The 26,758-nt window shown below is 45.0% G+C and overlaps 1 protein-coding gene across 2 annotated transcripts in view; it reads left to right on the forward strand.

Annotated features, from left to right (window-relative positions):
- COL15A1 (collagen type XV alpha 1 chain) overlaps nucleotides 1-26,758 on the forward strand; it is a 222,073-nt gene that overhangs the window by 123,628 nt on the left and 71,687 nt on the right. Inside the window, exons 17-19 of one of the 2 annotated variants that reach the window (XM_044452802.1) lie at nucleotides 15,557-15,622; nucleotides 23,206-23,250; nucleotides 25,304-25,348. In XM_044452802.1, coding sequence (XP_044308737.1) covers nucleotides 15,557-15,622; nucleotides 23,206-23,250; nucleotides 25,304-25,348 — 156 coding nt within the window. The remainder of the gene's footprint in view (nucleotides 1-15,556; nucleotides 15,623-23,205; nucleotides 23,251-25,303; nucleotides 25,349-26,758) is intronic. The other variant, XM_044452793.1, reaches the window with a different exon arrangement.

Here is a 26,758-nt window from a genome sequence, read left to right on the forward strand (position 1 = left end):
TGTAGGGGTCTTATCCTCAATAGGTCTACATCTGCCTCATCACCTGGCTCATGAAATTAGTGGCCTGATCTGTCAAAATTTCCTTGGGGGAGCCCACCGTGGCAAAACCCCCCAACAGCTCTTGGGCGATAACCTGAGCTGAAGTACTTCTTAGAGGCACGGCCTCAGGGTATCGGGTAGCGTAGTCAATCACCACTAGTATATATTGGTGTCCCTGGGCTGACTTCTCCAAGGACCCTACCAGGTCCACCCCAATCCTTTTGAAGGGCTCCCCTATAACTGGCATTGGTATCAAGGGCCCTGCAGGGGCTCTTTTCCTCTGAGTCTTCTGGCACTCAGGACAGGACAAGCAGTACTGCTTGGCCTGAGCATATACCCCTGGCCAGTAGAACCTCCAGACTAGCCTGTTGGTGGTTTTCTCCATGTTCAGGTGGCCAGTGGTAGGCTAGCCTCAGGGGTTCAGGAATCACCAACTGTCGCAGTTCACCATTTCCTTCCCGCGCAGGTACAACCCTATACAGCAATCCCCACACAATCTCAAAGTGAGGACCACTCCTTGCACCCTCTCTTGCTCCTGAGGGGTCCTGGGCTTGCCTCAGGGCATGGACAAGAGAGGCATCATTTTGCTGGAGGAAGACCAGCTGCTTGCGAGAGGTATGCAGAGCCGTAAGGCCTACATTTCCCTCCTCCCCTGCCAAGACAACCTCCGAGCTTACCTCCCTCACCAGCTCTTCAAAATTGGGCCAATCACTTCCAATTATCACTTCATAAGCTAAACTGGGGACAACCCCCACCTTACATAGGTGTACCTTCCCCTTTACCTCCACCTTGGCCCATCGAGTGGCATAACACTTGACATTCCCATGTATACATTTCAGCTGAGTATTTCTGCCAAGGGACTGCCCTGGGCTTGCCTAATCAGGGTGCGACTACAGCCGATGTCTACCAAGGCCTCAGCCTCCTTCCCATCCACCCTGGCCTGAACCCACCAAGCTTGCTGAGGGGTGGCACTCACCGGGGCGGACCACCAGACTTCCATGAAGTCACACTCCATCAACAGACAGTCCCGCTGGAAATGCCCCTCCTTGCCACAAGCAAAACACATTGGCTTCAGCTGGGATCCTCTTCCTTTCCCATTGGTAAGTCGTGGCGAAGCCAAGGGGGCGGCCTGGTGCACGCGCTTCCAGCTGGGCAACAGCCTCGTGCCTCGTGCCCCTTCCAGTGAGTGCTGGTTCAGCTGCTCTGGATCTCTCTGAGCCCCTGTTGCCAGGGCCCCCATGTGCTTTCTGTCTCTGGCCCTCCTGCCAGGCTGGCCCCAGCCTGTCTCCTATATCTGGCTCCTCAGCGACCACAAAGGTTTCCATAAGTCCAATGACCTCCTCTAGGGTTTCAGGCCTCTGACACCTAACCCAGTTTCTGGCTGGGGTGGGCAGCATGGTTATAAACTGTTCCAGCAGGACCAGCTCAGCCACCTGTTCAGCGCTGTGGACTGCAAGCTTCATCCATCTCAGCCCATTAGCCTGAATCTTCTGTCCCAAGGCCCTGGGCGATGTGCCAGTCTCATATGCGACCCCTTTCATCTGCTGCCGATAGATCTCTTTGGAGACATTCAAAATCCCTAGGATGGTTGCCTTAACTAAATCATATTGGCCTGCCGCTTCTGGGGTAAGGGTATTCACAGCTTCTGGGGCAGGACCCGTGAGGCAAGGTGTCAGGATAAGGGCCCACTGGTCTTTGGGCCACTTGGCCACCAGGGCAACCCTTTCAAAGGTATTTAGAAAGGCTTCAGGGTCATTTTCTGCGGTCATTTTAGAGATCCACATAGGTCCTACTCCTTTTCCTTCTGTATGCCCAACCAGGGTCTCAACTTGAGGGCTTTGTAGTCCTCCCAGCACTTGCTGAAGCAAAGAGCTTTGGTTCTGAAGCTGGGCAGTGAAAACTTGCTCCATAAGCTGCGTCTGTTGTACTGCTAATTGCTGCAACAGGCATTGCTGCTCCTGGGCCTGGAGCCTTTGCTGCTCAGCCCACCAAACCATCCAGGAGTCAGCTGGGGCGGGGGGGGGGAGCGACCTGTGCCCCCCCATGCCACCTTGCCTACATTCTCTACCACTGTGACTGAATCAGGAGGTGGGTGCAGGCTAAAGCTGCCCCTTTCTTTATTTTCCATGAAGAGCAACACAAGAAAGACAGTGCACTCACCGGGCCTTTATTTCCTCGTTACAATTTCACTGGCTCACTTCCCACAGCACCTTGGCCCTGGCCTGCTCTGGCTCCCTTTCCTCCTGTTGCTACGGCAATGAATGGCGTCACCCCGGCAGGAACCCTCCCCAGTCTCCACTCTCAGTTTGCACTGGCCCGCCTGCCAGTGACAGTCATGCCAGCTCTACTCCAACCACACATGTGTTTCAGCTTTCTTTCCTCTCTTCAGTCTCTCTCCTTTCCCCCTTCTTCCTCTGCCTCCTCCTGCACCACTCCACCCAACCCAGCTGTTCCTGCCCCAGTCTGCAATCCCATACAGCTTTGCACTCACTCATGTCTCCTGGCTGTTGCCTTCTTGCGAGTTGCTCTCCCCACACAAATTCCCAGCCTTGCCCTGTTATCTTCGGCCCTGCTCTGTGGAAGGCCCCAGGAAAAGGGGTGAGCCCCTCTGCCTCCTCACAATTGTGCTAGGAAAATAGTTTATGAGGTTAAAAAGCATACAAAAATTGAAATGTTAGGAGAAATGCCCACAAAATCAATTATTAATTTTCATGAACTTTTTTTCTCTAAAATATTGAAGTTTGGGATGAACCAACATCAAGACAAGAAAACTTTTCAAAGCTTAAGCCATATGGAAGTTAAGGTTGAAAAAATGTGAGAAACTGAAAGAAATAAAAGTTGACAGGCTTTTCCACCCTTAATATTGATTCAGATTTCTGGGGAAGAAAATGACTGGTGGCTACAGAGAGAATTTCCAGCAGTGCTAAAGGGAGTGGTGGTAGCACCCTCTATTGTTTAAAGGGGTGGAGGAGAGAATAAGCCAGTACATGCCACCAATGCTCCCTCTGAAAAATCTTTCAAAAACTTTATCCCTTACATATTTAAGAATGCCTTCTAAGTAGACTGCCTGCAAAGGAGATGCTGAATTGTGGAAGTTGCATTTAATTTCAGCTCTTGATTTAAACTAAAGATTCATATGTATCTGTATGGAGCAAAAACACATTTTTGTTTCTTGTTTTTGTTTGTTGGGGTGTTTTTGTTTTTCATGATTTGGGGCTCTATGTGTGTATGAAAAAGATACCAGAATGCCTTTTTTGTCCATGGATGCAAGGGCGGAACCTTAAATCAATCTTGATTTGGTGGAAGGGAGATGCATAGATAGGTAACAGGGTAGGAGGGGTACTTAGCCCATTCTGTACTACTTGCTCATGTACTCTCCTTGCATTTTCATTTTATTCCTGCATGGCACTATCCTGTAAGTGCACTCTGCTTTAAATTTTATAACCAGGATTTTACAAAATAATAATGATGGTATTGTACCAGCTTTCATATATTTATCCTGACAGAAAAGTGTGGTTTACTTTATGTTTCATTGATTATTTCTACAACTAACGATGTTATGCATGTCTCCAAGCTACTACCAGTACCTGAATTTGAGAGGGTATGCTAGGCTGAGATACCAGTACATATTTTGAGCTAGAAATTATGTGAAAGAGGCACAATGCATAGCTGTCTGCCTTGAATTGCTGAATAGCATCTGTTATGTGTCAAAAAATTAAAGTATCATGGGGAAAAAGTAATTCTAGATTTTGCTGGTGTTCGCACTTGCCAAAAGAACAGTTTGTTTGTTGCAGAAGGCAGTCATAGATAATACAAGTGACAGACTGTTTATGTAAAACTGATGTTAGGACTGGGCTTTTCTCCGGAGAAAGGAAAGAAAAAAGTAGCATTTGGAGACTAATTACAGTACAGTGGAAGAAGGAGAGTGATGAAAGGCAACAAAGTACAAGCTGTGCCTGCAAGGCTGTAAAATGAGCAACCATTCTGGTTATTTCAAAATGCAAATTGTTTTCTACAGGAATTACATTTGGTGTTTTCACACAAAACAATTTTAAGAGGAAGCAAAGGAAAGTTTCAATAATTCCTTTTTCAATTAAAAGCTAACTGCTTGTATTTATCTCTGGGTATCAGCTAGGTCTTGATTCATATATTTGTTTTTCGGCGCCAGGCGAAGACCTTTTTATTTAAGCGGCATTTTAACTGTTAATATTATTGGATTTTATCTGGCCAGGGCGGCTTATTTTATATTGTATTTTTGTATTTTAATCTAATGTTTATTTTTTTTAATTTAATGATTACAATTATTTTAATTAATTGTTGTAAGCCGCCCCGAGGCTTCGGCGAATGGGGCGGCATAAAAATATTTAAATAAATAAATAAATAAATAATATTACTCTAGTGGCATGTGAGTACACTATTACACAGACAAACCTGTTATGCTCTGGAAATGGATATCTGTACAGTCTAGTACAGGGGTCAGCAAACTTTAACACTCAAAGAACCATTTGGACCTGTTTCCCATGTAAAACACCGGAAACAGCCGCGAAACCCTTTAGACATCTAAAATGAAGATAACACTGCATATATCAGGATTGCAGGAGCGCCGGCAGAAGAGGCGCCGCGCACACCCCACCTGCGTGCGCGGCAGAGGCAGCAAACACCGCACCCCGGACTCCACCACCTGCCCTGACTGCCGCCACGCCCGGCACGTCTGAGAGGCGTGGCCGGGCGCAGCGAACGTCGGAGGGAGGAAGCCCTGCGCCCTGAAAAGCGCCGGCGGCGCCCGGGGGAAGGGCGTTGGCCGAAGGGCGTCAGCCAAAGGGCGGGTTCGCCGCCCTTTGGGCACCGAGCAGGGGGCTGGGCTGGCCAGGGGGCTTTGTTTGCCTGCGCGATTTTTAACCTTTCTGCCACGCTGCGTGTTAGTGTAAGTTTTTAATTGTTTTTATAATTTTAAGTTGTTTTATGGAGTCGTCCCTGGCCATACCGCCGCTTGTGTTTCCTGGGGAGCATGCGGGCGCTGCCATTGGCGTGGTCTTGGGCAATGGACGTAACAGCGGAGGGGGCTTAACATGTCCGCGTAGAAGAAGGAGGGACAGATGGCTGACACCTGTCCCTACTTCTGGTTTTGCCCCCAACCAGAGGGTACCAGGGAGTCTTGTCAGCCGCCCCTCGGGCTTGACAGTGCTGCTGCTTAATGCCAGGTCGGTCAATAACGAATCTTCCCTCATCCATGACTTGATTCTGGATGAGGGGGCCGACCTGGCTTGCATCACAGAGACCTGGGCGGGAGAAGGGGGGGATGTGGCCCTTTCCCAAGTGTGCCCGCCCGGGTATCTGGTTCAGCACTGCTCACGCCCAGAGGGGAGGGGAGGGGGGGTCGCTTTGGTTTACCGAGCTTCCATCGCTCTCACCGGACTTCCTGTCCCTTCGAGACCAGGGCTGGAGTGCCTCTACTTGGTGTTGGGTGAACGAGACAGATTGGGGATTCTGTTGGTGTACCGTGCACCCTTCTGCCCAACAGTCTCCCTACCTGAGCTGACGGAGATCGTCTCGGACCTGGTGTTGAGGACCCCCAGGATGTTGGTCCTGGGGGACTTCAATCTCCATGCCGAGACTGATCTCTCTGGGGCGGCTCAGGACTTCATGGCCTCCATGACGGCCATGGGGCTGTCTCAACATGTCACCGGCCCGACCCATGAACGTGGACACACTCTGGACCTGGTTTTCTCGACGGGGCAGGAGGAGGGTGGTCTGAGGGTGAGGAATTTATGCTTGACTCCCCTGTCATGGTCAGATCACTTTCTGGTGAGGTTTGTACTCGAGAGCGACCTCTCCCTCTGTAAGGGTGCGGACCCGATTGTGTGGGTCCGCCCCCGGAGCCGGATGGATCCGGAAGGATTCCTGAAGGCCCTGGGGGAGTTTCCGGCTGACAAGTCGGGTGCTCCTGTCGAGGCTCTGGTCGAACTATGGAATGGGGAGATGACCAGGGCTATTGACACGATCGCTCCTAAGCGTCCTCTCCCACCAGGCAGAGCCCGCTCTTCCCCTTGGTACACTCCTGAATTGAGGGCGATGAAGCAGGTTGGGAGACGGCTAGAGCGTAGGTGGAGGAAATCACGAGATGAATCTGACCGAACACGCTTGAGAGCCCACTATCGGGCCTACGCTGTGGCGGTGAGGGCGGCGAAAAAGAGGTTTTTTTCCGCTTCCATTGCCTCCTCACAATGCCGTCCAGCGGAGCTTTTTCGAGTGGTGCATGGCCTGGTTAACCCAGGTCGGAAAGGAGACCTGGTTACACCCTCAAAGGCCCGCTGTGACGACTTTGCCAGGCATTTCAGGGAGAAAATCGCTCAGATTCGTCACGAGCTGGATTCCACTATTGATTCAGAGGTTTCTGGGGAGACGCCAATGCTGCCGTCTGGTCCAGAATTATTGGATGAATTTCAGTTGTTGCGGCCCGATGATGTGGACAAGGTGCTTGGACAAGTACGTCCCACCACTTGCCTATTGGACCCTTGCCCGTCTTGGTTAATAAAGAATTCCAAGCACGGGATTGGGATCTGGATCTTGGAAGTGGTTAACGCTTCTCTGAGGGAGGGTCGGGTGCCTGCCCCTTTAAAGGAGGCGGTAGTCCGACCGGTCCTGAAGAAGGCGTCACTGGATCCAGAGATGGCCACTAACTATAGACCTGTGGCCAACATCCCGTTTCTGGGCAAGGTGTTAGAGCGAGTGGTGGCGGGACAACTCCAAGCACTCTTGGATGAAACTGATTATCTGGACCCATTTCAGTCCGGCTTCAGACCCAGGTACGGTACTGAATCTGCCTTGGTCGCCCTGTACGATGACCTGTGCAGGGAGAAGGACAGGGGGAGTGCGTCCCTGTTGGTTCTCCTGGACCTCTCAGCGGCTTTCGATACCACCGACCATGGTATCCTTCTGGATAGGCTTGCGGGATTGGGGGTCGGAGGCACTGCTTTGCAGTGGTTTCGCTCCTATCTCAACGGCCGGTTCCAGAAGGTGGTGCTGGGGGACTATGGCTCTGCGCCATGGCAGTTATGCCATGGAGTACCGCAGGGGTCCATTTTGTCCCCTTTGCTGTTTAACATCTACATGAAACCGCTGGGAGAGGTCATCAGGAGGTGTGGGCTGCGGAATCATCAGTACACTGATGATACCCAGCTCTACCTCTCATTTTCCACCAATCCAGGTGAGGCAGTGGCTGTACTGAACCGGTGCCTGGCCGAGGTAATGGGCTGGATGAGGGCCAATAAACTGAAGCTCAATCCAGACAAGACGGAGGTCCTGTTGGTTGGCGGATCGGGCTTCAGAGAGGGTGAAGTGACCCTTGCCCTGAACAGGGTTGCACTCCCTCCTAGGGACAAGGTCCGCAGCTTGGGAGTGCTCCTCGACCCGGAGCTCTCACTGGAAGCTCAGGTAACAGCAGTGGCGAGGAGCGCTTTCCTCCAGCTTCGGCTGATTCATCAGCTGCGCCCCTACCTGGAGAATGACTGCCTGGCGACAGTGACACATGCACTGGTGACTTCCCGTCTTGACTTCTGTAACACGCTCTACGTGGGGCTACCCTTGAAGACGGTCCGGATACTTCAGTTGGTTCAAAATAGAGCTGCCAGGCTGTTGACGGGGACTGGGCGTTATGGTCACATGACTCCAGTTCTCCGTCAGCTTCACTGGCTTCCCATTGAAGTCCGGGCCCAATTCAAGGTGTTGGTAATGACCTATAAAGCCCTAAACGGCTTGGGTCCTGGTTACCTGAAGGAGCGCTTACGTCCATATATGCCCAGCCGCCCCTTGAGATCAGCGGGAGAGGCCCTTCTCTGGGAACCCTCCGGGAAGGAAATTAGGAGGGTGGCTACTCGGAGGAGGGCTTTCTCTGCGGTGGCGCCCAACTTATGGAACACGCTCCCCAGAGAGGTCCGCCTGGCGCCGTCATTATTTGCTTTTCGGCGCCAGGCGAAAACCTTTTTATTTAAGCGGTATTTTAACTGTCAGTATTAACTGATTTTATCTGGCCAGGGCGGCTTATTTTATATTGTATTTTTTGGATTTTTAATGTTTATATTAATTTATTGTTGTAAGCCGCCCCGAGGCTTCGGCGAATGGGGCGGCATAAAAATGTTTTAATAAATAAATAATAAATAAATAAATATCATTTTTTACCTTTATGATATGTATAAAAAAACTATAGTGTGTTGCATTTATGAAATCAATGAACTGCTACAGGGAAAACAAATTTTTATTTCTGCATGCAACAAAAACATTTTGAATGCCAAAAAAAAAAAGACACTGGGTTGAAGGTTACTTTCAAATAAAATACTCATTGTCTGAGTCCTCCTCGTATTTATGAAATAAAAAGCCAAAAAATTATCCACCTGTAGCAAACCAAAAATGCCATCTGCTTCTGTGTGCCCTCATCCTTTTATCACGTGTACTGGAGGGTGCAGTCAGCTGTCAACCTGAATAAAAAAAGGACTAATTGATACTTTCATACAGTAAGTAGAGTTTCTGCAATACAACAAATATAAATAATAGTCTGGTGAAATATTGAACAAACATCCTTCTCCCAATGTAATAATGTTGCTGGAATTTTTATAAGAATCTTCTTAGAACAAGGAAGTAGATCTTTATCTTTATTATGATTTAGCTGCAGCTCTTGTTCAGTCACTAAAAACTGTTATTTTTAATCTTATAAACTAGTAGGACTCCTTTCATATATTTTAAATAGGAGAACAGCTTCCTGCAGAGTCAAGGTCAGTGCTAAATGGCTGCATGCATTAAATAGCAAACCCCATAAGTTTGTCAGCAGTAAAAGCAAATGAATTTACCCATATACCATTAAACGTTTGGTTTTCTTCAGAAACTTTTCTTCAATTTATTCATGGTTGGGCTACCGGGGGAAAGAGCTCAGTAAATCGGAGTGTGTTGCAGATCAGCGGCTGTGATGCTTATTTTGAGTGACGGAGCCGCAGCAGAGGGATTCAAGAGCCACGTGCGGCTCTGGAGCTGCAGGTTGCCGACCCCTGGCCTAGTAAAATGGAACACATGAGGTTGGGTCAGGATTTAGGGTTGTGTAACTGGGGTTGTGGAAGTGGATGTTCCAGCCACACACATGATGGACCCTGCTGAATGAAAGTTAAATGTAAGGGGATGAGGAGAGCTCAGAAAGTGGGGTGGTACACTTTCCATGGGCAGAGTGCTTCTGTCAATGGAAGGCAGATCCTGGATCTACCCATAAATTTGTGTAGGAAGGGCTTTCTCACCTGCCCAAAGTTGTGGTCCCATACACACTTGACGGCTGTTTCTTTCAGTGTCTGGTGGAGCAAACAGAGTGGCTGCCTTGGGTACCCAATACTCGGGTGACCAAAACAATGCCCAAAGGTGGCATTTGTGCTACATGTCCTCCCCCATGCTGGTTGGTTAGCCGTCTGTGCTGCCCATAAAGCCTACTTGCTCACTCATTCTCCTGCTCTGAGGGCTCTCTCAAGGTAAGGGATCGATCATGTGGGCGGACTCTCTGGAGAGCTGGCTATGCCCCAAAGCCATTGCTTCAAGGGGTGCTTCCTTAAGGTCATCTCTAGAACTGTTTCACACACCTTGCCTCATTTTAAGGAAGGGGTAGACAACTGATGGGGAGGACATAGGTGATGATAAAGCACAGTACAGAGTGCTAGACAGGTGATGGGGAAGACAAAGAGGATAGTGGCTGCTGGAGAAGAGGCTAGAGCATGGGTGGGAGGGTGACAGTAGTGGCTGAGGACAGCTGGAGAGACAATAGGAGGCAACAAGTACAACATCTACCAGGATGCCAAAATACCTCCCTGCCTGAGGAGCCAAAAGGCTTAGAGACAGGAGGGAGGGAACCCTGTCAGGTACAGTGCAACTCAGTTCTGAGTAATCTGATATAGCATTTAAATACACAGAGCTATTGGAAGAAAGTAATGGCTGTCATGTTAGAATAGAGGCCATATGTGTCAGGAATTAGGATAGAACTGACTTACCCTGGGATACTCTTTCATGGACCACTGCCCTGTCGTGGTGAAGGGGCTTGCGTAGCCTAATGAAGCTATGAGCTATGCCATGCAGGGCCACCCAAGATGGACAGGTCATAGCAGAGAGCTCTGACAAAATGTGATCCCCTGGAGAAGTAAACGGCAACCCACTCCAGTATCTTTGCCATGAAAACCCCATGGACAGTACCAAAAGGCAAAAAGATATGACACTGGAAGATGAGCCCCTCAGGTCGGAAGGTGTCCAATATGCTACTGGGGAAGAGCAGAGGGCTAGTACTAGTAGTGCCAGAAAGAATGAAGCGACTGGGTCAAAGCCGAAAGGACACTCAGTTGCAGATGTATCTGGTGGTGAAAGGAAAGTCTGATGCTGCAAAGATCTATACTCCATAGTAACCTGGAATGTAAGATCCATGAATCAAGGCAAGCTGGATGTGGTCAAACAAGATGACAAGACTGAACATCGACATCTTAGGAATCAGCGAACTAAAATGGACAGGAATGGGTGAATTTAATACAGATGACCATCAGGTATACTACTGTGGGCAAGAATCCCTCAGAAGAAATGGAGTAGCCTTCATAGTCAATAAAAGAGTAGGAAAAGCAGTACTGGGATACAATCTCCAAAATGACAGAATGATCTCAGTTTGAATCCAAGGAAAACCATTCAACATCACAATAGTCCAAGTCTATGCCCCAACCATTGGTGCTGAAGAGGCTGATGTTGACCAGTTCTATGAAGGCCTACAACACCTTCTAGAACTAACACCAAAAAATAATGTCCTTATCATCATGGGGGATTGGAATGCTAAAGTAGGAAGCCAAAAGATAACTGGAATAACAGGCAAGTTTGGCCTTGGAGTACAAAATGAAGCAGGGCACAGGCTGCTAGAATTTTGTCAAGAGAATACGATGATCATAGCCAGGGGTCGGCAACCCGCAGCTCCAGAGCCGCACGTGGCTCTTGAATCCCTCTGTTGCGGCTCCATCTCCCAAAATACGCGTCACAGCTGCAGATCTGCGACCGAGGCTCCAAGTTACAAAATACCAATAGGTTATAATGAGGCATCCACTCAGGATCGCTGTGCTAGCAGGACAAGTAAATTGTGACATTGCGGGGCAAGAGTGGAACAAGTTTCCTGCAGGCTCTCATGTTACACAAACCGCTGCTGAAAAGATCCTCTTTGTCCAAATGTAATCTCCTTCCTCTGAATGATAAAAGCTGAGCTTGGGACCTGTCACAATTCACATCACTTGACTGTTTATCTGCTAAGCAATCACTAAACACACCTATATCTTCAACTTCCCCTGGTAGGACAACCATGGATAAATCGAAGAAAAGTTTCTGAAGAAAACCAAACGTTTAATGATACGTGGGTAGATTCATTTGTTTTTACTGCTGACGAACTTATGGGGTTTGCTGTTTAATGCATGCAGCCCTTTAGCACTGACTTTGACTCTTCAGGAAGCTGTTCTCCTATTCAAAATATATGAAAGGAGTCCTACTAGTTTATCATGTAAGATTAAAAACAACAGTTTTTAGTGACTGAACAAGAGCTGCTGCTAAATCATAATCAAGATATACATAGCATAACGGTAAAAAATGATATATGCAGTGTTATCTTCATTTTAGATGTCAAAAGGGTTTTGCAGCTTCCAATGTTTTTGTTTGTGTGGGAAACGGGTTCAAATGGCTCTTTGAGTGTTAAAGGTTGCCGACCCCTGGTCATAGCAAACACTCTTTTCCAGCAATCCAAGAGGCGACTCTACACATGGACATCACCAGACGGTCAACACAGAAATGACTATGTGCTCTGAAGCCAAAGATGGAGAAGCTCTATACAGTCAGTAAGAACTAGACCAGGAGCTGACTGTGGCTCAGATCATGAGCTTCTTGTTGCAAAATTTAGGCTTAAACTGAAGAAAGTAGGAAAAAGCACTAGGCCACTCAGGTATGACCTAAATCACATCCCTGATGAATGTATAGTAGAGGTGACAAATAGATTTAAGGAATTAGATCTGATAGACAGAGTGCCTGAAGAACTATGGACAGAGGTTCGCAACATTGTACAAGAGGAAGCAACTAAAACCATCCCAAAGAAAAAGAAATGCAAGAAAGCAAAATGGCTGTCTGAGGAAGCTTTACAAATAGCTGAGGAAAGAAGGAAAGCAAAAGGCAAGGGAGAAAAGGAAAGATACACCCAATTGTATGCAGAATTCCAGAGAATAGCTAGAAGAGATAAAAATGCCTTCTTAAATGAACAGTGCAAAGAAATAGAAGAAAACAATAGAATAGGGAGGACCAGAGATCTCTTCAAGATGATGGGGTGGTCACTGACCTCGAGCCAGACATCCTGGAATGTGAAGTCAAATGTGCCTTTGGAAGACTGAGCAACAACAAAGCTAGTGGAGGTGACAGTATTCTAGCTGAGCTATTCAAAATCTTAAAAGACTATGCAGTAAAAGTGCTACACTCAATATGCCAGCAAATTTGGAAAACTGAACAGTGGCCACTGAATTGGAAAAGGTCAGTTTACATTCCGATCCCAAAGAAGGGCAATGCCAAAGAATGTTCAAACTACTGCACTATTGCACTCATTTCACATGCGAGCAAAGTTATGCTCCAAATCCTACAAGCTAGGCTCCAGCAGTATGTGGACCGAGAACTACCAGAAGTACAGGCAGGATTTCGAAGAGGGAGAGGACCTAGAGATCAAATTGCCAACATACGCTGGATCATGGAGAAAGCTAGGGAGTTCCAGAAAAACATCTACTTCTGCTTTATTGACTATGCTAAAGCCTTTGATTGTGTGGATCACAACAAATTGTGGCAAGTTCTTAAAAGGGATGGGAGTACCAGACCATCTTATTTGTCTCTTGAGAAACCTATATGCGGGTCAAGAAGCAACAGTGAGAACTGGACACAGAACCACTGATTGGTTCAAAATTGAGAAAGGAGTTTGGCAAGGCTGTATGCTGTCGCCCTGCCTATTTAACTTATATGCAGAACACATCATGAGAAAGGCGGGGCTAGATGAATCACAAGTTGGAATTAAGATTGTCGGGAGAAGTATGAACAACCTCATATATGCAGATGCTACCATTCTAATGGCAGAAAGTGAAGAGGAACTAAAGAGCCTCTTGATGCGGGTAAAAAAGAAGAGTGCAAAAGTTGGCTTGAAACTCAGCATTAAGAAAACTAAGATCATGGCATCCAGTCCTCTCACTTCCTGGCACATAGATGGGGAAGAAATGGAGGTAGTGACAGATTTTATTTTTCTGGGCTCCAAGATGACCACAGACGGGGGCTGCAGCCAAGAAATTAAAAGACACTTGCTCCTGGGGAGGAAAGCAATGGCCAATCTAGACAGCATACTAAAAAGCAGAGACATCACCCTGCCAACAAAAGTGTGTATAGTCAAGGCTATGGTTTTCCCAGTTGCAATGCATGGCCCTGAATGCTGGACCATAACGAAGGCTGAGCGCCAAAGGATTGAGGCCTTTGAATTGTGGTGCTGGAGGAGACTCCTGTGAACCCCTTGGACTGCAGGGAGATCAAACCAATCAGTCCAAAAGATCAACCCTGACTGCTCTTTAGAAGGCCAGATGCTGAAGATGAAACTCAAATACTTTGGCCACCTAATGAGTAGGAAGGAGTCCGTGGAGAAGAGCCTAATGCTGGGAACAATAGATGGCAAATGAAGAAGGGGACGGCAGAGAATGAGGTGGCTAGATGGAGTCACTGAAGCAGTCGGCGTGAGCTTAAGTGGACTCCGGGAGATGGTGGAGGACAGGAAGACCTGGAGGAATGTTGTCCATGGGGTCACGATGGGTCGGACACGACTTTGTGACTAACAACAACAACAACAACCCTGGGATAAGATGGGCATGTACTATACTTGCAGTTCTCAAACTGTTAATAAAGTATTTCTTAGGTTTGGAGCAGATGTCAAGAAATCAAGGACCCCTGATTTGAGGATTGCAGCTTGATAGTTTATATGTAGAATGTAAAAACATAATCATACGTAAAATACCCATTTCTAGGGATGAGTGAAGTTGTCAGGGTTGAATTCACCCAAGTTCTTATTTTTTCACTCTTAAGTTTGTATCTGCAATAGATCTTGCCTGCATGAACATTTGTTTGAATGTTTGTCCATAATGGGCATTAATTTATGCATTTGAAAACTTGTGCATTTCAAGTAAAAGCTCATACATTTTGGGAAATTTTCCAATGAATAAAATATTTTGTGCACTTTTTCAAATATATGATTTTTAATGTGCCCTCTTGCTGGAGCAAACTGTATTGCAAAGTTTAAAAATGCATGTATTTCAGTGTCAGGCTACATTTTAGTTTATGATTAGGTTTATGAAGTACAAATCTGGTACATTCATGTTAAAATGCAAATGTAACGAATTTTTCAGCATCCCCAAAGCATTGCTTCTTGTCTGTATTTGTGTTTTAGAAAAAACATTTTTCAGGAACATTCTGTCAGATGGGTGACTCAACTTATAATCCTTTCTGATAGTCCTATGAGAAATCTTGCCAAACATTCAGCACTGAGGCAGGAATTCTTTATGAAGTGAAAGACAATCCATCAAATTCCTGAAATAATCAGTGGTGCAATATTATGTACTTTATAAATCATAAAAATATAATCAAGTGTACAGGTAGCTTCTAGGGGAGTTTCTGTTTTGTATATTTTCTAGTCTGTTCATCCTGGGTTTCTGTAGACTCCTGTAGGCTCAGTCCAGAACATGGTGGTTTAGCCTGTTAAAACTGTTCTGAATAGGGCCTTCCTGTTTTGCTAACAGAGCAATCCTATGTTCCCAGGGACCATAGGGTTCTTTGGAGTTTCCCTTCCAAGTTCACAGGCCTTGGAAGGGGGGCTGCAGTATTCCCCACTCCTTTGTAGCCATTGTGGAATGAAATGCACACTTAGAAAAAAGGAAAAGGTGCATGGGGAAGGGAGAGCAGAGGTAATGATGTGAGGAATGCCCAGGCCCAGCCCTACCCCACTGTCATCCCTATTTAGACAGCCAATGCCAGGGACCAGGCCCAGTGTCCTTTGAGAGGAAGCTGGTGACTCCTATGCGAATGGGAATCATCCTCCATTCCAGCATTTATTATGAGGGTTATAGGAGCTATCTGTGGTACTGATCCCCATCCCTACTCAAGTTCACCACCTTGGATCAGCAGGGATAGCTCTCAGTAAAAGCAGCAATGAATGAAGAACCCCACTGACATAGGAGTCACTGACCTTCTACTACTGAGCTATGGCCCAGTCTAGATTTGTAGATGCGTATGACATCAGTAGTGACCATTTCTTTATGTCAGAAGTTTGTATTATTTTGTTTCAGCTGCACTTAACAAAGTAAAGGCAGCAGATATAAAAGGAATATTGAAAGTATGCTTAAATGTCTAATAATAACCCACTTTAGAAACCCTACAATAAAGATGGAAGTAAGATAACTATATAACTTTTATTTATTAGGATATGGAAGGCTCTGGGATCGTTAGTCTGTCAAGAGAACCTGGAAGAGGATCTAGGGGGCCAAGTGTAAGTAAAGTTGATACCAGCAATTTCTTGCATCAATGGACTATTCTAATTTCCCAACTATTTGTATTTTTTTCTATAACAATTTGGATTTTTATTTACTGTCTAGGTATTTTATCATTGGTTTCTTACACTTTTGAAATATTGTGCCTTGCTACCACAGTTACATTCTGACTTACAATACCAATGGAAAACCACTATGCAGTTTGGGGCTTCTCTAAATACAGGAGAAAACAGTGGCTGGAAGAGCAGGTTGGGGTAAATGTTCTGAATCGGATGTTCTGAATCTGATGTAAATGTTCTGAATCAGAATTGGCAATGACATCATTCTCCTCAAACATGCCGTTATCGTTTTTTCCATGCATGCCCACTTGAATGGAGCAACTCCTTCATTTCAAGTAACAGAGCTGAAAAGAAGATTGTATGTTTGAAGAGAACTTAATTAAAACTGCTGTTACAGAAAGAGATTTCTTGTAGTTGTTGGCACTTACATTCTGCCACACTTCCTTCTACTGGAATGGCAATTATCCAATAAAATATTCTTCATCCAAGTTTTAGATGAGGCTTTTATTGTGAAGTCACCTTCATTGTAAATCCCAGAATTGTTATGATGGATGCAGATAATGTTGTCTTTCATTGCCTTCCAGTATTTGCTCACCACTGATTCCATCATTTTTTAATCACTGGAGAAAATTAATTAAGGAGAAAATGACAACATAGCAGCACACAGGTGTAGCACTGCAAGCACTAGGAGCCCTCTGTTTGGAAGAAACCCTGTGTATCCCAGCTCTGCTATGCCCGTGTTGCTTTGGGAGGAAATGTGGTGCTGAGCTTCCTCTCACCTTGAAGGTATCCAATAAGGAAGGGATTTTGGCTTTGAGGCAAGGCAAAGCTCACTACAGAGCTATCGATTACAGAAACATTCTTCCCAGGAGCTACTTCTGATATGACAATTTATTCTTTGGCTCCATTACATGCATTTCTCATGAATTATAAGAGCTATATGTGCATATAATAAGCAGCAAGGATTCCTATTTAAAAGCCACAGAGGTGAGTATCCAGATCTTGCCCAATCTGCAGTTGCAGTAATTTCATAAGGGATTTCTATATGCATATACTCTTAATAATGAATATTTTTACCTGAGTGCAATGTCTCCTGTAAGAAATCAGCCTTTAGAATTTTAAAAGAGCAACAAAAGTGGGAGAGCTGGTGAAGAAAACACTACCTACCAGTCAAAGTGCTATAGTGTCCACCAAGCTACTGTTAGTGTGCTGCAGTGGTAAATTCTGGAGTGCAGCTGCTCATCATTACGTCCATTGTAGGAAAAACAATGGAAAGGCTCATAATACAGAGAGGGATAGTGATGCTAGATAGGGAAGGGAGGCTGGCAGCCACACAACACAGCTTCGGCAAAAACAGGTCCTGCCAGACAAACCTTGTGGAATTCTATGACAAGGTTTCGAGATGGCTAGATGGAGGGGATACAGTAGATGTGGTTTACCTGGATTTCAGCAAGGCCATTGACAAAGTGCCCCATGATATCCTGGTGGAGAAACTGAGGAGTTTTGGGATACACCAAAGTACTGTCCGGTGGATTAGGGCATGGTTGACTGACCGAAAGCAGGAGGTAACCATTAGTGGGGAATCAATGGGATGGCGGCCAGTGACAAGTGGGGTCCCCCAGGGCTCTGTCCTGGGGCCAATCCTGTTTAATCTTTTCGTTAATGACATGGAAGAAGGGGTGAACAGTCTGCTTATCAAATTCGCAGACGACACTAAAACTGGAGCAGTGGCCACAACTGAGGAGCAAGTACTCCAGATCCAAAAGGATCTGGACAGACTATGGAAGTGGGCAGGAGACAACAGGGTGGCATTCAATGTGAATAAATGCAAGGTCTTGCACTTGGGGCATAGGAATAGGTGTCATAAGTACAGGTTAGGGGACAAGTGGCTGGAGGGCAGCACTTGTGAAAGGGACCTCGAGGTACTGGTTGACTGCAGGCTAAACATGAGTCAGAAGTGTGATGCAGTGGTTAAGAGGGCGAATGCCACCCTTGGTTGCATAGCCAGAAGTGTGGCTTCTAGATCGAGGGAGGCATTACTACCACTCTAGATGACTCTGGTGTGCCTGCAACTGGAGTATTGTGCTCAGTTTTGGGCCCCTCATTACAGTAAGGATATAGCCAGGTCAGAGTCAGTGCAGCATAGGGCCACAAGGTTGGCGGCCGGTTTGCAGGGGATGGGGTATGAGGCGAGACGGAGGGAACTGGGTCTCTTCAGCCTGGAGAAGAGGAGACTCAGAGGGGCTATGATGGCGACATATAGGTATGTGAGGGGATGTCACATGGAGATAGGTAGAGATCTGTTCTCCCCTGCAGAGGAAGGCAGGACGTGCTCCAATGAAGCAAAGCTCAGGGAACCAAGGTTCCATTTAGATACCAGGAAGCACTTCCTGACAGTTAGGACACCGAGGGTATGGAATGGGCTTCCACGAGAAGTTGTTGAGGCCCCATCAGTGAGGGTGCTCAAAGATAGGCTGGACGTGCACATGGTGGGCATGTCGTGAGTGGAGCTGGGGGTCAGACTAGATGCCCTGGGAGGCCTCTTCTGACTCACTCTGTTTCTGTGTTTCTATCATGACAGTCCCCATAGCCACTCCTTTAAGGAGACTCCAAAAATACAGGCATCTGTGATGATCCCTATCTACAAGGCCGCTCCAGCATCTCGTGTTCATCAGGAGCAAGTCTTGTGTAAAGCTAATGGGTCCTGGCTGCCCTGTCAAAATAAAACCTTTTCAAAACACTTTGTGTTATACCAGGAAACACTTCTTGCTGGAAAAAAATCATTTCCCTCCCGCTACTGTGTGAATTGTGGCTAAACTCAGAGGAAACATGGCAGTCTGAGGGGAATGGGGGTAGCAAATGTTGTCAGCATCTCAACTAATAAAAAAGTGCCAGGCCTGGAGCTGCCCTCCCATGAGGACTGACTTTAGTATGCCACCAGCATAGCATAACATAGCATAGCATAGCGGTGGGAGAACTGGATTATGGAGAGTTGAGTTCAAGTTCCTGTTCCACCATGAATTTCCCTAACTGACCTTTGGTCAGTCAATATTACTAATTCCAACTGAGCTTGCTAGAGCTGAGAAAATTGAGAAAACCACTTTTAGCTCTTTGGAAGGGGACATAACATTTTATGTAACATTTGGGACATAACATTTACATAACAATTGTATAGAAAGCAAGCAATATATCATATGTAAATTCTCAGAATTACCATGTGTAATAAAGTATGTATCACTGTTTTGAGCATTCAGCTCCCAGTAACCTGCTAACACATACTAACAGGTAATGCAGAAAACAAGTTACAAAGGCTAAAAAATGAAAGTCCATAAACACCAATTTTATCAGTTATTACGAAACTGCTGTAATGCCTATTGACAGTTCACTGTAGATGGTGAAAATAAAGACCTTGAGTCTCACAAAAGAGTCTGCTACTAGAGAAACGTTGATTGACAACCCGCTTGTTTTTTGGAACAACAATAACTGGCTGGGGCTGTGCTATGCTTAGAAGGTCTTGGATTGTGCCATTCCAGATATTATTGCACAAAGAAGGGCAATCTGGTTGAGTGGATGTTACTGTTGAGTTTATTTTTTACAATAACTATTTGATATTATTTGTACCTCTACATTTTTATATTTTTCTGTGCCTCTTTCGAACATCATTTGCCATTTCAATAGCTTGACTATGGGCATATCATCTTTGTGTACATGGTGATTGTTTATGTTTCTGTACCTTTTAAGTACAATATAATCTGTATCATGGTTTTGTAATTCCATAGCCTTCAGTTGTGAGTTGGCGCACAAGCATTTTATTTGTCACTAAAGATTAGGAGTAACTTCTCCCAAAGGTTGAGGGTAGAGATTCAATCATGCAAGTACTCCTGTCCAAGGGGGAAAAAAATGAGTTAACCAACCTGGGAACTAAGCAACCCTCATCTACTTCTAGGAATAAAATTCTCTGAACCAGAAACATGTTGGATCAGTTGGAACAGAGAATGACATCTACAAATATCACTTAAGACACAGTCCTATGCATATGTAGACAAGTCCCATTCCCTCTGCTACATCATTCTACTATCACATTGATTGGCATATTGTAAGTGTGAAGGCATGATCCATGGCGTTCAATGTATTCTCGGTATAGGGTTGATTTGCTATTGATGTGGGTAATTTAATTATTTCATTAGCTAATGACACTATCTGAGGGTATACATGCAAAATTTCAAATAAGTGTGATCATTAGTTCCCTAGTAATCCTCAGTAAAAGATGACCATGATGACTGAAGTGACAATGTTGAAGAAAATTGAGCACCACGCTGTGATTAAGTTCCTGACAAAACAAGGAAAAAGTCAAAAAATCATTCACAAAGAGATAGTGGCCGTTTACCAGGACTCTGCACCTTCATTATTTACTGTTCAAAAGTGGTCAAGTGAATTTAAAAGGGGGAGAGAAAGCACTGAAGACAACCCTCGCTTGGGCGGGCCGGTTACAGCCACTACGAAAGAAAATGTGAAAAAAATTGAGAAACTCGCTTTGGAAGATGCCTGAATAAAAATCAAAATGTTAGCAGAGATGACAAACCTATCTGTTGGTACCATATTTACTATTTTTCATGACCATCTTAACCTTTCAAAGGTCTGTGTAAGATGGGTGCCGCAAATGCTCATGGCGAGTGCGAGTCGAGTGCTGTAGGGAGTTTTTAGAGTGTGAGTTGAGTGCTGTAGGGAGTTTTTAGAGCTCTGTGGTGAAGATCCATCGAGTATTTTCAACCGGATTGTTACAAGAGATGAAATTTGGGTTCATCACTATGATCCTGAAAGTAAGCAGGAGTCCATGCAGTGGCATAAAAAAGGTGCTGACCCTCTGAAGAAATTCAGAGTCACTCAATCGGCCGGAAAAATCATGGCCACAGTGTTTTGGGACTCAAAGGGAATTTTATTGATCGAGTACACGAAAAAAGTTATGCTCAAAATCCTACAAGATAGGCTCCAGCAGTATGTGAACCAAGAACTACCAGAAGTACAGGCAGGATTTTGAAGAGGGAGAGGAACTAGAGATCAAATTGCCAACATATGCTGGAATATGGAGAAAGCTAGGGAGTTCCAGAAAAACATCCACTTCTGCTTCATTGACTATGCTAAAGCCTTTGATTGTGTGGATCACAACAAATTGTGGCAAGTTCTTAAAGGGATGGGAGTACCAGACCATCTTATTTGTCTCTTGAGAAACCTATATGTGGGTCAAGAAGCAACAGTTAGTCCTGGACATGGAACCACTGATTGGTTCAAAATTGAGAAAGGAGTTCGGCAAGGCTGTATATTGTCGCTCTGCCTATTTAACTTATATGCAGAGCACATCATGAGAAAGGCGGGGCTAGATGAATCACCAGTTGGAATTAAGATTGCTGGGAGAAATATCAACAACCTCATATATGCAGATGATACCACTCTAATGGCAGAAAGTGAAGAGGAACTAAAGAGCCTCTTGATGTGGGTGAAGGAGGAGAGTGCAAAAGTTAGCTTGAAACTCAACATTAAGAAAACAAAGATCATGGCATCCGGTCCTCTCACTTCCTGGCAAATGGATGGGGAAGAAATGGAGGTAGTGACAGATTTTATTTTTCTGGGCTCCAAGATCACCACAGATGGGGACTGCAGCCAAGAAATTCAAAGACGCTTGCTCCTGGGGAGGAAAGCTATGGCAAATCTAGACAGCATACTAAAAAGCAGAGACATCACCCTGCCGACAAAAGTGTGCATAGTCAAGGCTTTGGTTTTCCCAGTTGCAATGTATGGCTGTGAAAGCTGGACCATAAGGAAGGCTGAGCGCTGAAGGATTGAGGCCTTTGAATTGTGGTGCTGGAGGAGACTCCTGCGAGTTCCTTGGACTGCAAGGCGATCAAACCGGTCAATCCTCAAGGAGATCAACCCTGACTGCTTTTTAGAAGGCCAGATCGTGAAGATGAAACTCAAATACTTTGGCCATCTAATGAGAAGGAAGGACTCCCTGGAGAAGAGCCTAATGCTGGGAACAATAGATGGCAAAAGAAGAAGGGGATGGCAGAGAATGAAGTGGCTAGATGGAGTCACTGAAGCAGTTGGCGTGAGATTAGGTGGACTCCGGGGGATGGTGGAGGACAGGAAGGCCTGGGGGAATGTTGTCCATGGGATCATGATGGGTCGGACATGACTTCGCGACTAACAACAACAACATGAAAAAGGGTGAAACCATAAACGAAGCATCTTACGCAACCACTCTGAGTAATTTAAGAGAAGCAATTAAAGAAAAAAGGCGGGGAAAACTGACTGCAGAGGTGCTGCTTCTTCACAACAATGCACCCATTCAAACGGTGCGTGTTTCGAAGGCTGCTGTGCAAGACTGTGGTTTCGAAGAAATAAACCACCCACCCTATAGCCCGGACCTGGCCCCCAGTGACTACTACCTATTCCCGAATTTTAAAAAAGAGCTTCGTGGAAAGTGACTTCCCAATGATGAAGAGTTCAAGGCGGCAATGAACGCATATTTTTTAGACAAGGAGGAAGGGTATTTTTTACAGGGAATTGAAAAGTTAATTTCTAAATTTAATAAGTGTATTGAAGTTATGGGGGATTACATTGAAAAATAAAAATTATTTCAGTTTGTTATTCCTTTTTCTTCATGCTGATACCGAGAATACATTGAACGCCCAGTCTAACATGTTTAGACTGAAAAGAAAAAGGCTTACAACTCCTAGCATGCCCCAGCCAGCATAGCCATATAGCATCCTGATAGCATGATGCAGCAGCAGGAGACGTCTAGTTTTCTCCATTTGTCTGTTCTGGAAAGATGATACAAAGTGTTTTCAATCTATCTTGAAGGCCACTCCAGACCAGATATTACAAAGCAGGTGCATTTCATCATTTTGTTTTGTTCCTTGTTGTAAGCTGTCCCGAGTCATCGGTGGTTGGACAGGGTACAAAAATTTTGAATAAATATATAAATAATTTCCCCCTTTTTTTAGAGAGAGCTGGTGCAGATGGCTGTGATCTATAGTGCAGTGCCAAATTCAGAAAAAAGCTGCTTAATTCTTTCCCTCTGACTGTTGTTGTTATTGTTGTTGGTGGCAGCTTAAAATCAATTGCTGGCTACTTTCCATCCAGAAAGGAATCACAACCTGTGATGGTAGTCTTAATTTTTTAAAAATGCCAAGACTGTAAACCCTCCCATCAAACCCATTCAAAATGGCATCTTTGATAGGAAAAGACCTTGCAGGGATGATTTACTCAAAAAATGCTTTTCACCAATGTTGCTGCTACTTTATATATTTGAAACTAATATTTTTACATTTAAAAAACTAGTCATCATGGGTTATTTTAGCCAAAGTTCTCAAAATCTGTAAAGCATAATAGTTTTTTCAGTTTGTGCATGACCAGTTTTACACATGGATTTTGGGTTGTGCCTGCAGAACCTCATAAAAATGGGCTTCCCTCCCAGATTGTACACTCAGAAACAACATAACCTTTCTTAGTGTGCAATGTTATAGGGTCCAGCTGGAAAGACTGGTTTACAAGGATCAATGGGAGCAAAGGTAATGAATGCAGTAAACTATCTGAAAATTTGAATATTTTAGAAATTATTGTGGCAAAAATTATGCTTGCTCCATCAGCAGAACCCCAAGTAATTTATGCCTTTATTGGATGAACAGTACTCATTCTAATAGTGAATTTCAGATGATCCAGTGCCTCTTGGTTGGAAATACAATGGGTCCACTCCAAGAATCAAGCAGTGGGGGGGGGGTCATATTTGGAGAGTTCCCTGCATGCATAGAAATATACAGATTTGTAAATTAAATAAAAAGATAAAAATAAACCTCACAAAGAAGCTGACAAGAACCTGTGAGCTTTTAGCATTTACATAATGTTGATGATAACTGAGCCTATAGCAACAGTAGAGACAAGTTGTTGTCTCTATTGTTGCCCTACACATTGTCTGGAGACAGAATTCCTTTGTTGACACTGAATGGCAAAGGGAGGTGCTCCTGTTTTTGTTGCTTCGTGTAGCAGCTGGGCACAGGGCTAGGAGTTGCTGCACTATTTGATATTTACAACTACACTAAAGTCTTGGATTACTTGGTTGTTTTCTATGAGCCACCTTTGCTTTGAAAAAGAATCTGACAGACCAAATGGTTTCTTTGCTCCCCAGGCTCCCCTGGCATGATTCACCTCAGTCTCTTTAACTTTCTGTTTGAAGCCTGAAGTAATCTGAAGCTAAATTATAGAGCATTTCTCTATATTTACAGCAGGAAACCACTCCCAAGACTTTCCGTCCTCTGGAGCTTAAGCATTCATATTGAGAGTTCCTGCATTCTCCCACAGCATTTCCAAGTGTTGTCTTTTGTGAATGCTACAATGTTGGCTTGGCTCAAAACTTGACAATTTACAGAACCCTAAACAACTTATCTTAGTGCAGATTATTAATAGTGAGATGTGTCTGTACCACCTCCCACCTATCTCTAAACCTTTCTGGGTTTCACCTGCATTCCTGTAGTGATGGGGAAAGAAGATGGACTTTTATTTGCTTATACTCTAATGTAAGAATCTTTTCATAAGAATCATAGAGACAGGATTGTATTTGATGAAGCCAGTTGGGACTGAGGAAGCTGTCCCCCTAACTTTTTTCTGCCCTGCATTTTGCATAATTGTAACTGTACAAGTTTGCCTTCAAAAGCAAACCACAAGAACTGGTCCTCCTAGTTTGTTGGCAGCCTCCCTGCACATTTAAAGCCCTGTTGAAGTCTAGCTGGTGGCAGAGGCCAGAGTATCCTTCCTATATCTCATATCTGAGCACCTAGAGCAACTGATACTTGGTGTATAGTTGCTTCTGCCAGGGGCAGGAAAGGAAATTCCCCATTCCTCTTGCTTCCGTGGGTGATTGCTTTGTTTTTGGTGGCCATCAGTTCATTCTCCCTCCCCACCCCCCCCACCCCCAATGCTGCTGCATCCTGAAAAAGCTGGGGGCAGGAAGGGCAGCTGAGTCTCACTGAGAGAAATGTCATCACAGCATTAGCTTGCCCATAGATATCTCTTCTCTCCTCAGATACATAGAGGAATCCATAGCACCACAGGATTTCCTCCAGAGAGCAAAGCTTCTCTGGGCTCTCCTTTTCTAATCTAGCTCCAGCACAGATGAACTTCCTCCCACATACAGAGACTTCATTTGCTTCCTTCCATTGTTTAGAGGGAGGGGAGTGGGATAGAAGTATGAGTCATTCCTCCCCATCACAGATGCCTTTCTGGACCATCCTTGAAATGTTACCAGCTTTCATCCATGCTTTTTCTTGTCTTACAATTGTGCCCCAAGACACCCACATTGATAATTCAGAACCAAACTATACATTGCAATAGTGTATAAATAAGTTGGATTGTTTCTGTCAGCCTTGTATAACTGTGCATGGCCCCAATTTAGATCAGGACCAGCATGCACCAGGAAGGAAGGGTTAAAATCACCCATTCCCCCCAGCCCAGTCCCCCTTTTCCCTAAAAGAAAAAAGAAATGTGAAAGCAAGCTTCTTTTTAATCTATAAAATAATGCATATGTTGTTATATTCTAAATGTGAAAGTGGTTCATTTTTTGTATTTTAGGGAGAAAAGGGTGACACTGGAGCACCGGGTATACCTGGCGTAAAGGTAAAGGGTTACTTAATTCTGATATTTAAGCTGATTTTGTTGATCTGTTTGGCTTCTAAGAAAGATTAACAACTTTGCTGAAATGCCTCATTGCTCTAGGACAGGGGTGGCAAACTTTCTCTCTCCCCACGGGTCCATTTCCTTCAGGAGAAAGTACGAGCTCAGGCACACATATGGTTGTGCCAAAGCATGTGCACAAATACACACAAACACATCCCTGCCTCACTCCATTTCTGTGGCTTACACTGAGAAAAGGAGCTGCATTTTCAGTATGCAGCTGAGAGGCAAAGTGAGCTGCCCATGGCAGAAGATGTCACCCTTTTCCTCCATGGGCTTGTGACTTCCTTCTCTGCTGCATGTGGAAAATGGAGCTTCCCTTCTCAGCATGTACCAGGAAAATGAAACCTGCCTACCCCTCAGTGAGTACCACTTTCTCTCTCGTTTCCCCCAAAAGAGACAAATACTGATCAGAAGGCAGAGAAGTACACACACAACCAAGGGAGAGTGACAGCTTGAGGATCTTAACATGTCAGGGTCTCACTGGGTGATCCATTTTCTCAAGCCTTCCTGCCACCTTGTCATGTCTCTTGGTTTGCCCCTGAAAATGAATGAGAGACTGTTCTCCATCCCTGCTTTAGGAATTCCAGAAGATTCCAAAGTAGGTCTAGTTCTCATGTGATATTGTCAAGCATGCAGGCCTACAGTTGTGTATTTTGCCATATGAGGAAATATATGTTTTCTTCTGACAGATACAGCTGGAAACTTAACCAAATTCTATTTCTAGATGTGTGTAACGAGCTGAAATGAACAACACTGCATATCTGTTCTCCCATTTAAAAATGTGTATCTTTATATATGGCATATGAAATTGCAATGAGACAAGCCTTTAGACAAATTTCTTCTCTGCAATGGCACCGTCTATTAATAGATGCTGTACTGCCATTTGTTAGCAAGATGTTTGCAGGATTGATGAGAAGAACTGAAGAACCCCTAACTTGCCTACACGTACACTGAATCTGCTATTTTTTTTCTCTTTGGGAACAGATAGGGGCTAGGCTGCATATTTAGCGCTAGTACTTCATTTGCCCACTTTTAGAAATACTTGAATTATCCATTGATAACTATCCTACCAGTTCACTGAGATCTGGGACTGAGGTCCTTCTGAGAGAGCCATCCCTACAAGAGAGGTAAAGGGGATGGCATATAGAAGTGCCTTCTCAGTGGCTGCCCCCAACCTTTGAAATGGGCTTCCTAAAGAGATCTGCCTGGCACCGTATCTACTTTCATTTCAACTCCAGGCAAACCCCATCCTGAAACCTCAATTTTAATCCTGCGTGTAAGTGCCCACTCCAATAGATTTCCTCCACTCTTCCCCCTGTACTTGTACTGTTTGTGTATATTGTAAGCTGC

The sequence above is a fragment of the Varanus komodoensis genome, unplaced genomic scaffold (genome assembly GCF_004798865.1).
Source record: "Varanus komodoensis strain SLA01 unplaced genomic scaffold, ASM479886v1 scaffold10, whole genome shotgun sequence".
NCBI lineage: Eukaryota > Metazoa > Chordata > Lepidosauria > Squamata > Varanidae > Varanus > Varanus komodoensis.